Source organism: Aptenodytes patagonicus, chromosome 4 (assembly GCF_965638725.1).
Source record: "Aptenodytes patagonicus chromosome 4, bAptPat1.pri.cur, whole genome shotgun sequence".
Classification (NCBI taxonomy): domain Eukaryota; kingdom Metazoa; phylum Chordata; class Aves; order Sphenisciformes; family Spheniscidae; genus Aptenodytes; species Aptenodytes patagonicus.
In genome coordinates this window covers 6,303,970-6,317,939 of record NC_134952.1, presented here as the reverse complement: position 1 = coordinate 6,317,939, position 13,970 = coordinate 6,303,970, and the positions used below count along the sequence as shown (strand labels likewise).

Here is a 13,970-nt window from a genome sequence, read left to right as displayed (position 1 = left end):
TACAAAAAAGTAGCAAAACTTCTTGTTTAATGGTGAACTGTGTCTGTGTACTATTGTTTACCTGCATAGCATACACAATTTCTTAAAAAGTGTTATTGAATGTTGGCTGTTCTAAGTACACGTGAGCTCACTAATGACTCTCTTCCTTCAGCTCTCTATGATGTTGGTGATATCGTTCACTCCGTAAGAACAAAATGGGGAATAAAGGCAAATTGTCCTTGTGCAAATAAGCAGTTCAAGGCACTATCAAAGCCAACTCTAAAGGAGGATTCCAAACAGGTATTGCTACTGTCTCACACTATGTCTGTGTAGTATAGGTTTGCCCCAGTCTGCTACCCATATTTGAAGCCAATGGTAATTGACTTTGTAGGTATGCCAATCCTGATCTCTACTGATAACCCCACCCTGTAGGTTTTTGTCCAAAATTTGTGTTCAGTATTCATCTTCTCTGATTCAGTTCTTTGGGGAAAATCGCCATGTGTCCCTTTGACATGCTGATGCCTCAGTAAGTGACCTATCCTTGAAAAATGCTCAGTGAAGATTTTTTAGAGCAAAAATAGGATTAGATTGAGAGAACCCTTAAGAGAAGAGTCTTAAGAACAGACTAGTGGGAATGGTTGCGAAGTGTAGGCTATATCCCTTGGGTCCTGGAGATGTAATACATGCAGCATCTCAAAGAACAAGTAGGGTGGAAGAGCACTGGAATTCATAAAAGAACTAAACATGAATAAAATTGTGAGGGCTAGAGCAGTATGGAGAAGCACTGATTTCTCTGGGAATCCTGGTAGGAAGATTGCTGCTCATATTAAAAAAACAAACAAACAAAGCCCTACCATATGTTTATTTATAAATGGATGTAGTATTTTTTTTTGCTTTTGAAAATAGAGCACAAATTAATGGCTTAGTTTTGCAGCATCTTGCAAGAAAACAGATGAATTAAGTAATTTTAATTTTGTTGTGTGCTTATTTGTAAACTTATTTTGAGAATAAATGTGTTCTCTTAAGTGTGAGAAGCAGGCTGAACTTGATTTTGGGGTTGGTAATCAATAGAAGAGACAAAAAATATTGTGAAGTGTTAAAAGCAAGGAAGGTGGTTACGTGATTCAAAATTTAGCCTATGACTGACCTAGCTTCAGTCTTCTATTTCTTGAGATTTCCTCTGTGACCCTGGACAAACAGCTGCATTGAAATTTATCTATACCTCTCTTTCTGTAAAATTAGGTAAATACTACTTCATTTTATGTCACTGCACTAGTTGTGTGAGGATAAGCTTATTAAAGTTTGAGGCGTTTTATATTATGTTTGAAATCCTTACCAAGCATCAGCTGTCATTAAGAGATAAAATAAAGAACCTAGCAATAGGTAGACGCAGGTGCAGAATAATTTCTTTTTTGGAAAGTCTTTGAGCATAGAGGAAAAATTTAGCCAGTCATGCAGGAATTCTAGGCTAAAGCAGTAGTTCTGGTTAGCCTGTTTTATCTAGAATCTCCAAACAAGTAGATAAATGAACTGCATAGGAGATGTACAGCGGGTCCTGTGCTTGGGTTGTGCTGGCCAAGCCGATGCTGCACTCACATGCAGCTGTATTTTAGACCTGGCATGTGAGTGGACTTCTGCCACCTTCTTAAGACAAAAATGTGGGAGCCCAATGTATTTGTTTTAATCTACTGAACTAGACCTCCAGCTTAGCCCTGGTCTGAAACATCACTAGAATTATGAGAGAGCAGCTATTACAATTGCATTTGGTTCCCAAAGCAGTCCTAGAAAATGCATCTGGGAAACTCAAGCTTCCTGTGCTTGGCTTGAGCGGCAATGGACTCTATTGCCTGCTCTTCAAGTTGGGAGATCCCAAATCCTGCTGGATCTCCATAGCTGGCTGATACTGAGATGCAATGCTGACCTCTTGTGGAGATCAGATTTTTTTTTTTTAAGGGCCAAACCATTTTTGGGTAAAAGAATGAAATCAGACTTGGAAGGGCTTGCTTCCCCTTCTTGAGTAGAGTGTTTGTCTAATCAAGTTCTCACTTTGTTTTTTCAGAACTTGGTAGCTGGAGAGAGGACCAGCCTTCAACATAACAGTTTCGTCTTGAGCCCACAAGTCGCTACACACGATCCTCCTCTAAAATCAGCAGTTGGAAGTAAACAAACTACTTCAGTCAATACTTCTCCTTCATTAAGTTGGCTATCAAACCTAACAAGTGGAAACGTGAATAAAGAAAACAAAGGTATGTGCAGAACCAGTGAAGAGTGAACCCTTTGTGGCTGTTTTTCAGAAGAATATAGATCAAACCCAGCAATATCGTGTGTTGAGAATGATACAATCTGCATGCTGGGATGGGCGTTCAGTGCCTGTACTGCAAAACTGGTCCATGGCAATGACTTGGAGTAAAACCTGGCAGGGTTAGCGTATTCTTTTTTGAAAACTGGGTTAACATCCCATTGATGCAAGTATTCTTGGAAATTCAATTTGAGAATGTATTTACTTTAGAACATGTGGTTTTAAAAACTTTGGAGTATTGAAAAAGTTAAGTGAAAGGAGTATTTCATCTGCATGTATTGAGAGGAGACAGAGAGAGATATATATATCTTTACGTACATATCTACATGTATGCATACAGGAGTATCTTGTCTTAAAAAAAAAAATCCAAAGCATGTAAATCCAAAGCATATACTTCTCATAGTTCAGAGGATTAATCCTTGCTTTGTTCTCAGATGTGTTCTTTCCTTCATTTCAGAGAAACTCCTCATACCTATTTCAAAGAATGAAAATAAACCACTTCAGACACTCCCTAGTTTAGCTAAGCCTGCTGCAGCCCTGCAGACGTTCAACAGTGCAATATTAACACCTGTGAGCAACAATAACACAGGTTTCTTGCGGAATCTGTTGAACTCTTCTGGAGGAAAGGTATGTGAAAAATGTTGTTTTACAGGTTTGAGTTGATACCAGGCTTAGACTACTGTTCTAAACCTGTGAACAACTGCTACAGACATTTTGTCACCGTAGGTAAAATTCTGTCTTCGTTTGGGAAAAAGGACTTAATTCAGTGTCTATGTTGCACTGCTTCAGTTAATGCTTTCTAGAGTAGTAGCTTAGTGGTGCTATGAGCAAGTCTTGCTTGGTGAGGGACTGGGAACCAAGTGATAAAACAGGTGAATTACTTAGGCTAGTGTCTGGCAGTTGCATTAATTGGCATGTCCGTTAGACTCACAAAAGAAGGAACTTATGGATGGAGGGAAAAATATTCTGTGGTGGGTGACTATCTTTCTCATACCTCGTTTGCAGACTGGTTCACTTCAGGTGTTCCTGGGCTTTGTTTGCTCTTACAGATATGGCTTCAGAATGGTGGGGTAGAATATTTGCCTTGAGAATTCCTTGATGAAACCGTATTTCTGTTCTTTGATATAAAGAAAGTCCTGTTCCGTGCTGCATTTCATGGTTTTCTGCAGCGTTGCTGAAATGTAAATCAGAGCAGAACTTCTTGTGCCAGAATGCTGTAGACAAAGTGTCAGAAATGGCATTGGCATTTAATGATGGTGAGTTTCTAGACAGCAAAGTTCTGCAGATTTTTGTTTCTCTGCACGAGAAACTGCTCAAGTGAAAAATTTTGAAAGTGGCAAATACCTTCTTGAAAGTCTGCAGGACAAGGCAACAGAAAAGTGCACCAACTTCTTTTTTTGTTCTTCTTTCTCGTTTGTTTGTTTGTTTTTTTAATTCAGACAGACAATGGACTCAAGAGTACACCCAAAATCCTTGATGACATTTTTGCTTCCCTGGTGCAAAATAGAACCATTACAGACTTGCCTAAGAAACCTCAAGGACTGACTATAAAGCCTACGATAATGGGCTTTGATACGCCTCACTACTGGTTATGTGATAACCGCTTGCTATGCCTTCAAGATCCCAACAATGAAAGTAATTGGAATGTCTTCAGGGAGTGCTGGAAGCAGGGACAGGTATTTAATTTTTTCTGCTTTTTCCATTTTCAGTTCATGTGCTTTGCCCTTTAATTGAGGTGCAGGTACAAACTTAGTGCAATGATAAGCAACGCTAAACCTTCATAAAATGTACTACATGAACACTGTTAGATCCTTGGATAAAAGGACGTATATTTTACTATTCAAAATCAGTTTCTAAACACACTGCTGAACTTACGGCTCTGTATAAAAAGCTGCCTCATAGCTTGAAATAAAGAACGATCAAATGCACGGCATAATTCTGGTACGGCAGGCTGAGCATTTATTTTGGAAAATACAGTGTTCGCAAAGTGCCTGTGTTCAAATGGTCAGTACGTTTTATGCATTACCCTATTCTGCTTGGAATTTGAATTTTTTGTGTTTAAAAATTCTTGAGAATATATTATTCTTCTTTGTAGCCTGTAATGGTGTCAGGAGTGCATCACAAATTAAATGCAGACCTCTGGAGACCGGAGTCCTTTAGGAAGGAATTTGGCCAACAGGAAGTAGATCTGGTTAACTGCAGGACCAATGAAATCATCACTGGAGCTACTGTAGGGGATTTCTGGGATGGATTTGAAGATACTTCAAGTAAGTAGTGTGAATTTTTGTTCCAATAGGTAAAATATTCCGCAGCAATAATTTTGCCCTAGCATAGATTTGTCATCCTTAAGCAGCGTAAAAGATGTTCCAGGCTTTTTTCTTCATCCTGGGCAGTGCGTCTGCAATGCATTCTCCCCGTGTATGCTTGCGGGATGGTGGACTGGATAGAAACTGTCAGCCCCATAGAGGACTCTCCTTCAGCAGGAGTATGTTTGGCTGCCTTTAGTCTTTTGGGGAAGCATTCTAAGAAAGTTTGGGATCTTCCTAGCACGTAGGTTTACCTGTCAGTGTTTTTGCCCAGTTGAGTGAAACATAAAAGAGCATGTGTAGGCTCGGTGCTCACCAGGTAATTGGGTTCTGCTGTTTTTAACTTGCAGGTGCCTTTTGTTCCTAAGGAACTAAAGTTATTTTGTATAAAAATGGGTTTAGGGGAGGTGAGCGTGAGGTTTGGCATTGTTATCGCTTCTAGGTGAAAACAAACTTTTTCCAGGAGAATTAATACTTGCCGTGGCATCTGGAGTTCTACTTCATCTGTTTGTGTGATGTAAGCTTACAGAATTTGGTACTTGGGGCAAGAAGAGCAGGAGGTGGAAGGCTCACTTACACCTTTCTTTTCTGTTACTTGATCTTTGAAAAGATTTGGCTTTATCATCAGCTACTCTAGCCTCAAAAGCGAAACAGTTGCCTGAGCCAAATTGTAGGAAGTTCTTGGGCAGGGGAGCTGGTAGATGCCACTTGTTTAGTCCAAAATCTCCTGTTGTAACACGTTTGTCATGGCAGTAATACCCACCTGTGGTGTCAGATGAACTTGTATGTCTTTGGTTCTACATAAATAGTTGTGGAATGAACATGATTTTAAACTAAGATAAGGATTTCTTTGTCTTGATTCTTTGGATTTTGAGTTGTACAACTATTAAAAACTAAGACTCATTACTATTTGACAATAGGTCGCCTGAGAACAGAAGAAGGAGAGCCAATGGTGTTGAAGCTTAAAGACTGGCCTCCAGGAGAAGACTTCAGAGATATGATGCCTTCTCGGTATGAATTTACAAAGAAACTGTTCATCATTTGTGTGGTACACCCCCAAAAGGACGGAATGTAGGAATACTGTTACATTTTGACACCTGCTTCAGCTTTGAGAAGCAGTTGGTCACACGTGAATCACTTTGTTTCTCAGAGATGCCTGACATAGCTGGAAATGCTAAACAAGTTTGATGATAAATTTTTAGGTAGTTCATTGTATTTATTGCCAAGTAAAGTGAATACCTAAAATTGCTAATGGTTGGTTAAACTTTGGAAGCTTCCTAAAAGCCTGAGTTATTTTGAAATCTAAAGTTCAGTTGAAGCTTATTTTTTTGCCAAATGTTTTTAAGCATTGTGACTTACTCTATTTGATATCAGTTGAGATGATTACACAAGGAAATAGCATTACTCCAGAGCAGTTAAATTTGTTTATCTGCTATATTCCTGTGTCTTGCTTGTTTTGTTCCTTTTCACGGTGTCCAGTAAACCCCCTGGGGGAAGGAGTACAGTTTCTTGACTGGAGAAAGCTTTTGTTGCAGTTTATTTTAGTCTGCTTTTTTTTTATCAGTTCCTAACATTAAATTGTGCTGTATTACTTTAGGTTTGATGATTTGATGAAAAATATTCCATTGCCAGAATACACTAGGAGGGGCGGCAAGCTCAACCTTGCCTCTCGACTTCCCAACTATTTTGTACGACCAGATTTGGGCCCTAAGATGTACAATGCGTATGGTAAGGAATTTTTCACTCTAAAGGTTATGTTGTCCACACATTCAAATTAAAATGTACTGTAAACTAACTGAATCCTTGCTGTTGTAAACAATTTGATTAATCCCATTGATCTGAAAACCTAATTTTGGCTCACTTCTAGGTATTAGTGGTGTCCAGAGCATTATATGATTTTATCAAATGTTTTCTGTCCAGGTGGTGTCAAGCCAATAATATTTATTACCAGTCTTCCAACCAACTTGCTCCACACATGTATACACAGTGTCTCTTTCCTACAGCTGGCCACGTGTATTTGTTGTTTTGCTGCTTCTGGCTGTATCATTTTTGTTCTCCTTTTTGGGCTGTGTCATTTAGTTTTTAATCTCTTCTCGAGCACGTCTTTCCATGGTTAGTTCATCTGCTGTCACTCAAAAGGCATTTAAAACTAAGCGTGATCATGGCCAGAAAAGAGATCGTGGCTAGTAAATACTGTAGCAGCTGCCTTTTAGAGTAAAAAAGAGACTGTTTCTGAGAATGCTTTGTTCTAAACTGCTATAGAAACCCTCTTCTAGCAGGACTTAAATGTGACGTTTATATATCATACAAGCTAGGTATAGATACAGATCGATGTGTGAGCCTGTAAACTGATCACTTGGGAAGACACAAACAAGGTGGGGCAAGGTCCTGGATGTCAAGTATATTGCTGGAATCATTTGCTGAGAAAAGTAAAAGCTCTCTGGTCTTTTCAGATAGTGCTGCTGAGAGTGGCATAAGGTTTCTTTTGGTCTTACTAATGTACCTCCTACTCTTCTTTTTCTTTTTTTTTTCCTTTCTTTTCCCCAGGCTTAATAACACCAGAGGATAGAAAATACGGCACAACAAACCTCCATTTAGATGTGTCTGATGCAGCTAATGTTATGGTTTATGTGGGTATCCCCAAAGGCCAGGCTGACCAAGAAGAAGGTAAAGTCTTTCTTGTGTCCTGGGGGGTTATTTCTGCGGTTGGAGGGAAGGTCCTTCAGTGTAACTGCTCGTGTTTACTCTCAACAGAAGTGCTTAAAACCATACAAGATGGTGATTCTGATGAATTGACAATTAAGCGTTTTACTGAAAGTCGAGAAAAACCTGGAGCTCTGTGGCACATTTATGCTGCTAAAGATACAGAGAAGATCCGGGAATTCCTTAAAAAGGTAAGCTGTTGTATCTTAAAAACTGATCTTATGTCGGCGTAAGCTTGCAAATATGTATCCTTGGACTTTTTTCCTCCTTTCTGTGCCAGTTGCTCTGGAAACAAATGTACTTGAGTTGTATCCAAGACAAAACTTCTCGTGTGCCGTGAATCTTGTAGGATCTGAGGAGGGTAGCGAGTTGAAGCTTGAAGTTACCCTGTATGTAGATACACTGCTTTTGCCTGCACTTCTTATAGCATGAGTAATGATGTTACGTAATGAACAAAAAACCAGCTGGTTTAGATTTAAGCAAAAACACAGTTTAATCTTAAACTAGATCCTTCTATAAAGCATGCATGTGAGACGTTCTTGGGAAATGTCACAGCAGTGTGTGGTGCATAAAGTTCTTCCTTGTTCTCTCCCTTTTCCTACCTTTTTTTTCCCCATACCTTCATGAGGTTTGGATTAAGGGGAAAAGCATGAGGTATTTTGGGTGAATGTTTTCATGGGAGTTAAAGGTTTAGTAGAGATGTGATACTACATCCAAAAGGGCTTGTTTCAGTATTGAAATTCACCACAAATGGTCTGGAGTTCTTGGTGGTCTTAATTCTGGAACTTCTTTTGGAAAGAGCTAATACGTTCATGTTTCAAAGGATAAATGGGATGATCTGAACAGCTGTTGGCCTTGTCAGCCTGACTGCTGTCTTGGGCGGAAGCTCAGAGAGGCTACAGCAAATTTGTTTAGTATTAACAAAGAACAAATCTTATACCTGATAAAACATGATGCTGAATTTGATAAGTGTTGGCATTTTGAGTTTTGACATCTGTGCCTTGCACCTCTTGGTCCCTTGTAGCATACTTGCCTGCAGGTGAGGGGCTTGCAGCTGCTTGTCTTGTGGTAGAACCAAGCTGTTTGTCTCCTCCCAAATGAGTTTTTGGGCTACAGTCCCGGGTGTAAATGGTTGCCACAGCAAATTGGATTTACACTGGAACTTTTTGCAGAAATTCTTTCCCCACAGCCCCCAAATTTCTCTTCTAAAGTGCTTGTTGTGCCTCGCAGCCTTGTATCTCCTGAAAATCTAGTTAGCATCCTCTGTTATGGTCAGTGAGCACACTGACTAGTGCTGGTCTCGGGCAGGCACCCACTGAATTCCACACTCTGTAGTTTCTTCCAGTTACAGGCTATAGTGTAAGAGTATTGATCCCATATGGGACAGTGGTTCCCACTGTGAACACACGTGAGTCACTTAACCCTTCTGTTTCTTCTTACTGTAAATTGGGTTTACTTGCATTTCCTATATCCACATTTGCAACGCGTCTGTGAAGCAAGGGGGACTGAGAAATGATGAAGCCTCGACAAACTAAGGACTGGATAAGGATCCAAACCTTTCATTGTGTAACTCTTCCACCTGAACACATGGCGCAAGTCACTCTGGCGTGCGTGCGTGCCTCTGGAATGCCACAGATACATCTCAGCTGTCCAGTGAGGCTGGTATATTCTAATACCTGTTGTCTTGTGACTTTCCAGGTTGCGGAGGAACAAGGTCAAGAAAACCCTGTAGATCACGATCCCATTCATGATCAGAGTTGGTACTTGGACCGATCGCTAAGAAAACGCCTTCATCAGGAGTATGGAGTTCAAGGCTGGGCTATTGTACAGTTTCTAGGAGATGTAGTTTTCATTCCAGCAGGAGCTCCACACCAGGCAAGGACCGGGGACGCTGCTGCAGCCTGACCGCTTGGGCAGACTTCTGAGCACACGGCTAATGCTTGTTTGTTTGTTCTCTCTAGGTTCATAATTTGTACAGTTGTATTAAAGTTGCAGAAGACTTTGTATCCCCAGAGCATGTCAAACATTGCTTCTGGCTCACTCAGGAATTTAGATATCTGTCGCATACGCATACGAACCATGAAGATAAATTGCAGGTAACTTACTGATGCTCAAGATGAACCCTACCCCTCTTGACCCTTTCAAAACAACCCACCGAAAAACACCAGCCCCCCCCCTTACCAAACCCCTAAGGGGTGTGCCCACACAACCCAAGTCGCTTTTGTGTTCGGGTCAGCTTTAGTGTGTTGGATCTTGAAGAGGAATTTCCATGGGTTTTTGAATTGCTACAGTTTTTTAGTAGATTTGAGGAAGCTTTCTGAAGCTTCTCCCGAGATTCTTTTGAAATGTTTCTTTCTTCCATTTCTCTTGTTTTCCCTCTAGCTGAGCTTGCAATACTCTCCTCAAGCTACAGGATATAGTTTATATCCTGTTAGAATTTGAACCTTATTTTCACAAGTTAGTGATCTAAGCGAAGCTCGTGCAGATGAGCGTGTTTAAGCTGAAAGGAGAGCCGCACGGGGAGTGGGGAAGTGGGAAAGTTGTGCAGGTGTTTTCCTGTACCTCAGAGGCTTCCAAGCCGACCCTAATCACGCGGTTTACTTGTAAAACTAAACGCCTTTTCTTTTCCTCCTAGGTGAAGAATGTCATATACCACGCTGTTAAAGATGCCGTTGGGATACTGAGAGCTAATGAATCCAGCCTTAGCAGACCGTAAAGTAGAAAGCCTTAACCACACACTATGAAACAGAAGCGCTGGCAGCTGTTTTAACTACTCAGTCAGGATCTCTGTGGACTTTGAGATTATATGAATGTTACCTCATCTTCCTTTCAGCAGTACCAGAGGATCATGGTACTATGTTCTGTGTATTCTTCCAATGTTTACAAACCTGATATGTATATGTAGTAATATGTATGGACTGTGGCATACTGTGAATGCTCAGTTGCAATAGAACTTTATATGGAGTTGCTCTCCAAACTGTACAAAATACCTCCTAGAGAACTGTCGGAAACTATTCCAAATTACTCCTTTGAAAAATATTACTCAAGACATTGTAAAGCGCCAATTTTTAAAATTTGTTTTGGGGTGGGAGGAAGAACGGAGTCACCCAGTTTAATAACCAATTTACATTAAAAATAAGAATGCAGTTCTGGAATTTCACATTAACATAGAACTAGCATTTAAAGGTAGCTTTAAGCTATTGTATAGTAACATAGAGATGGGGGTTAACCATCTTTAGGTAAATGTATTTAAATTTCTAAATGTTAAAAGAAACTTTTAATCAAATGTCTTCTGTTTGAAACTGCTCTTTAATTTGAACTGATGTTTGATTCTCTGGTTTTTAACACTGAATGGTCTACATAAAATTCTTCTATTTCAGATATTGTTCCTTGCCTGGCTTCTTCAATTGACTCTTTAAAATGTAATTAATTTGATGCAGTGCTTTGAAATGCAAAAGAAAATGCTGTGTCATATACTGTTCATGCTGTTTTTTAAAGTATCTGAAGGCTTAGGGTATTGAATTTAGTGACAGATCTGTTTATAGCTTTTTTTTTTTTGTTAACCAAAACGTGGCTTAGCGTGACTACTGCTTCTCAGCCGCTGCCAGGACTATGGTCTGTATCAAAATGAGTTCTGCAGCTTCAGCCTTAAATAGCACGTGCCTTGCTCCAAAACTACTTGGAGAAGGACTGAAAACATCATCAAACTTGAAACGGGCAGAGGGGTCAAGAGCGTGTCGTGGTTTAACTCCAGCCAGAAACTAAGCACCACCCAGCTGCTCGCTGACTGCCCCCCGGTGGGATGGGGGAGAGAATTGGAAGAGCAAAAGTGAGAAAACTCGTGGGTTGAGATAAAGACAGTTTAACAGGTAAAGCAAAGATTCTGCATGGTGCTGCGCACATCTTTGCTGTGTTCAGTGAGAACTTCCCGCCATCTCTACTTGCTGAGGCCTCCAACAGTAGGTAGACTGGCTTCTTTCTAGTTGTTTCAGCTGGCTTTAGTTCTAAAGAAGAGCAATAAAGCCTTGTTTACACCAAGCCCTGCTATGCCACCTGGACGCTCACAAGTCTATGGGGCCGGATGGGATCCACCCGAGAGTGCCGAGGGAGCTGGCGGAGGAGCTCACCAAGCCACTCTCCATCATTTATCAGCAGTCCTGGTTAACGGGGGAGGTCCCGGACGACTGGAGGCTTGCCAATGTGATGCCCATCCACAAGAAGGGCCGGAAGGAGGATCCGGGGAACTACAGGCCTGTCAGCCTGACCTCGGTGCCGGGGAAGATTATGGAGTGGTTCATCTTGAGGGTGCTCACAAGGCATGAGAGGGACAACCAGGGGATCCAGCCCAGCCAGCACGGGTTCATGAGAGGCAGGTCCTGCTTGACCAACCTGATCTCCTTCTATGACCAGGTGACCCGCCTAGTGGATGAGGGAAAGGCTGTGGATGTGGTCTACCTCGACTTCAGTAAGGCCTTTGACACTGTCTCCCACAGCATTCTCCTAGAGAAGCTGGCGGCTCACGGCTTAGACAGGTGTACTCTGCGCTGGGTCAAAAACTGGCTGGACGGCCGGGCCCAGAGAGTTGTGGTGAATGGAGTTACATCCAGTTGGCGGCCGGTCACGAGCGGTGTTCCCCAGGGCTCAGTACTGGGGCCGGTCTTGTTCAATATCTTTATCGATGATCTGGATGAGGGGATCGAGTGCACCCTCAGTCAGTTTGCAGACGACACCAAGTTGGGCGGGAGTGTTGATCTGCTGGAGGGTAGGAAGGCTCTGCAGAAGGACCTGGACAGGCTGGATCGATGGGCCCAGGCCAACTGTATGAGGTTCAACAAGGCCAAGTGCCGGGTCCTGCACTTGGGCCACAACAACCCCATGCAGCGCTACAGGCTTGGGGAAGAGTGGCTGGAAAGCTGCCCAGTGGAAAAGATCATGCTGATCTTAGACGTGCTCACGCACGCACGTATGTGTGGGAAGGCCCCTTGCTGAAGTTGGATTTTGAACCTTCTTACCAATGTGATGCTGTTCAATCTGTTTTTGCTGCAGCTGTTATCTACCCAACCCTACTGGCTCTTCAGCTGCTTTTTTTTTTTCTTTCTGATCTGTCCTCTCTGCATTTTTAAGACCACAAGAAACAAACCATCCCCTTTGCCTGTTCTTGTTACGTTTGGGGTGGAGATGGAACACTCGACTGGCACAGCTCTCCGAAGGAGTGCACAGCCCTGAAGCGTTAGGGTTCCCTTCCCTGCTGTCGATGTGCCTGTATTTGCCACCCGCTGGCACGAAGGTGAACGGTGCTCGGCCCCTCCTTGCTTTTTGTGGCTGAAACTGGAAGTTGTGGGACACCATCCAAGTGTCCGGGTGCCTTGTCTGTTCTTCTGCCCTTGCTTTTGGAATGCCATTATTTATGGATTTAGTTTTCTTTTGGCAAGTCTTCCTTAAAACTAGAAACTCCTTCCTTTGCCTGTGAGGCTTTTGTGGCATTGACACGTTCAGGTGAGAGACACGGTGGATACGTGCTTTGCAAACTGCCTTTTGTGAGTCACAACATGAGTTTTGCCTGAAGTTTTTCCTTGAGGGAAGAAACACCTTTCCTTTGACCCTAAAAACGTGCCATTTAAGCAGCAGATGGCTTTTCATCACTTGTGGTGGTGGGATAGTGAAGTGCTAGTACCTGGAATGGTTAAGAAAATGTTAGGATGGCTGAAGTGAACCTCCCTTTTGGCACGGTACTTCAGTGATGAACAACGTACCAGATGAAGAGCTCTGTCCCGTGGCTGTTTGCCTGTAAAACTCCTGTATTCTGTTACCGGATTTGCAAATGAGCAGAGCAGGTAACAAATGCTGCTGTTCAGCGGCTGTGACGGGCCACAGCTGCTCTTGCGGGTCTGGTGGGTACCAGGTTCAGTTTTTATAATCTCAAAAGGCTGAAGAATTATTTCATTACAGGGATTGGTTCTGGGGTCAGTTCTGGTCCCAGAGCTGGCCGACTCCTGCCGGCAGGTGCACTGCACCTCACCTTCCTTGGCACAGCCTGGGGGTCTGGTGGAACTATGCTAACACCATCGTGAGTCGGGTGCCAATGGATTTCTGATCACTTTCACATACTCTGTTTTAAGCTTGGCCCTTCAAGCTGTCTCTCTCCCCTAGCTAGGCTCCTTTTTCCCCTGCATGCGCAGGCTTCTGGGTAGAGAAGACACTGCTCTTGCCTTCTGCTCACTGAAAGGGGTGGGAAGAGCACCTGTGCTGGAGGCTGGCTTCCCTGTCCTTCCACCTACCTTCCCCCAAAGCAGGGAGGTTAACCCCACCCTAAGCAAGTGCTTCAGCTGCCCTCTCCTGCCCCCTGAAGAGGAAAGCAAACCCACTGATGGTGTGCATTATCCCTGCTATCAGCCTGTCTCCCAGGGCTCCTCTCGTTCAGCTCCTGTGAAGCACGGAGCTGGCAGGGCTGACGTTTGCCCTTTAGACTTACGTGTGTCTTGGAGCGAGAAGTAAAAAAAGGCTTCCGGAGGTGGCCAAATCAAAAGGGGTAGGGCTCGTGCGGGTCTGCAAATCTTCTCTGGCCACCTACCCCTCTCAGAGCAGAGGGGGGAACACCCTCTCCCAGCAGCACAAGGCAGGCCACGGTGTTAACTGCGCCTGAGCAGCAGTTCTTGCCTGTGGCAGAACTCCCGTCCCTGAAG

The 13,970-nt window shown here is 42.8% G+C and overlaps 1 protein-coding gene across 3 annotated transcripts in view; it reads left to right on the top strand.

Moving 5' to 3' along the window:
* The window catches only part of KDM3A (lysine demethylase 3A), a 32,847-nt gene extending 22,181 nt beyond the window's left edge, over window positions 1–10,666 (top strand). For all 3 annotated transcript variants that reach the window (XM_076335717.1, XM_076335716.1, XM_076335718.1), the window contains 12 exons: window positions 152–279; window positions 2,039–2,225; window positions 2,736–2,905; window positions 3,718–3,954; window positions 4,374–4,545; window positions 5,505–5,595; window positions 6,182–6,312; window positions 7,132–7,251; window positions 7,339–7,478; window positions 8,986–9,162; window positions 9,249–9,383; window positions 9,923–10,666. In XM_076335717.1, coding sequence (XP_076191832.1) covers window positions 152–279; window positions 2,039–2,225; window positions 2,736–2,905; window positions 3,718–3,954; window positions 4,374–4,545; window positions 5,505–5,595; window positions 6,182–6,312; window positions 7,132–7,251; window positions 7,339–7,478; window positions 8,986–9,162; window positions 9,249–9,383; window positions 9,923–10,003 — 1,769 coding nt within the window. In that variant the 3' untranslated portion in view covers window positions 10,004–10,666. The remainder of the gene's footprint in view (window positions 1–151; window positions 280–2,038; window positions 2,226–2,735; window positions 2,906–3,717; window positions 3,955–4,373; window positions 4,546–5,504; window positions 5,596–6,181; window positions 6,313–7,131; window positions 7,252–7,338; window positions 7,479–8,985; window positions 9,163–9,248; window positions 9,384–9,922) is intronic.
* Window positions 10,667–13,970: the final 3,304 nt, after the last annotated feature.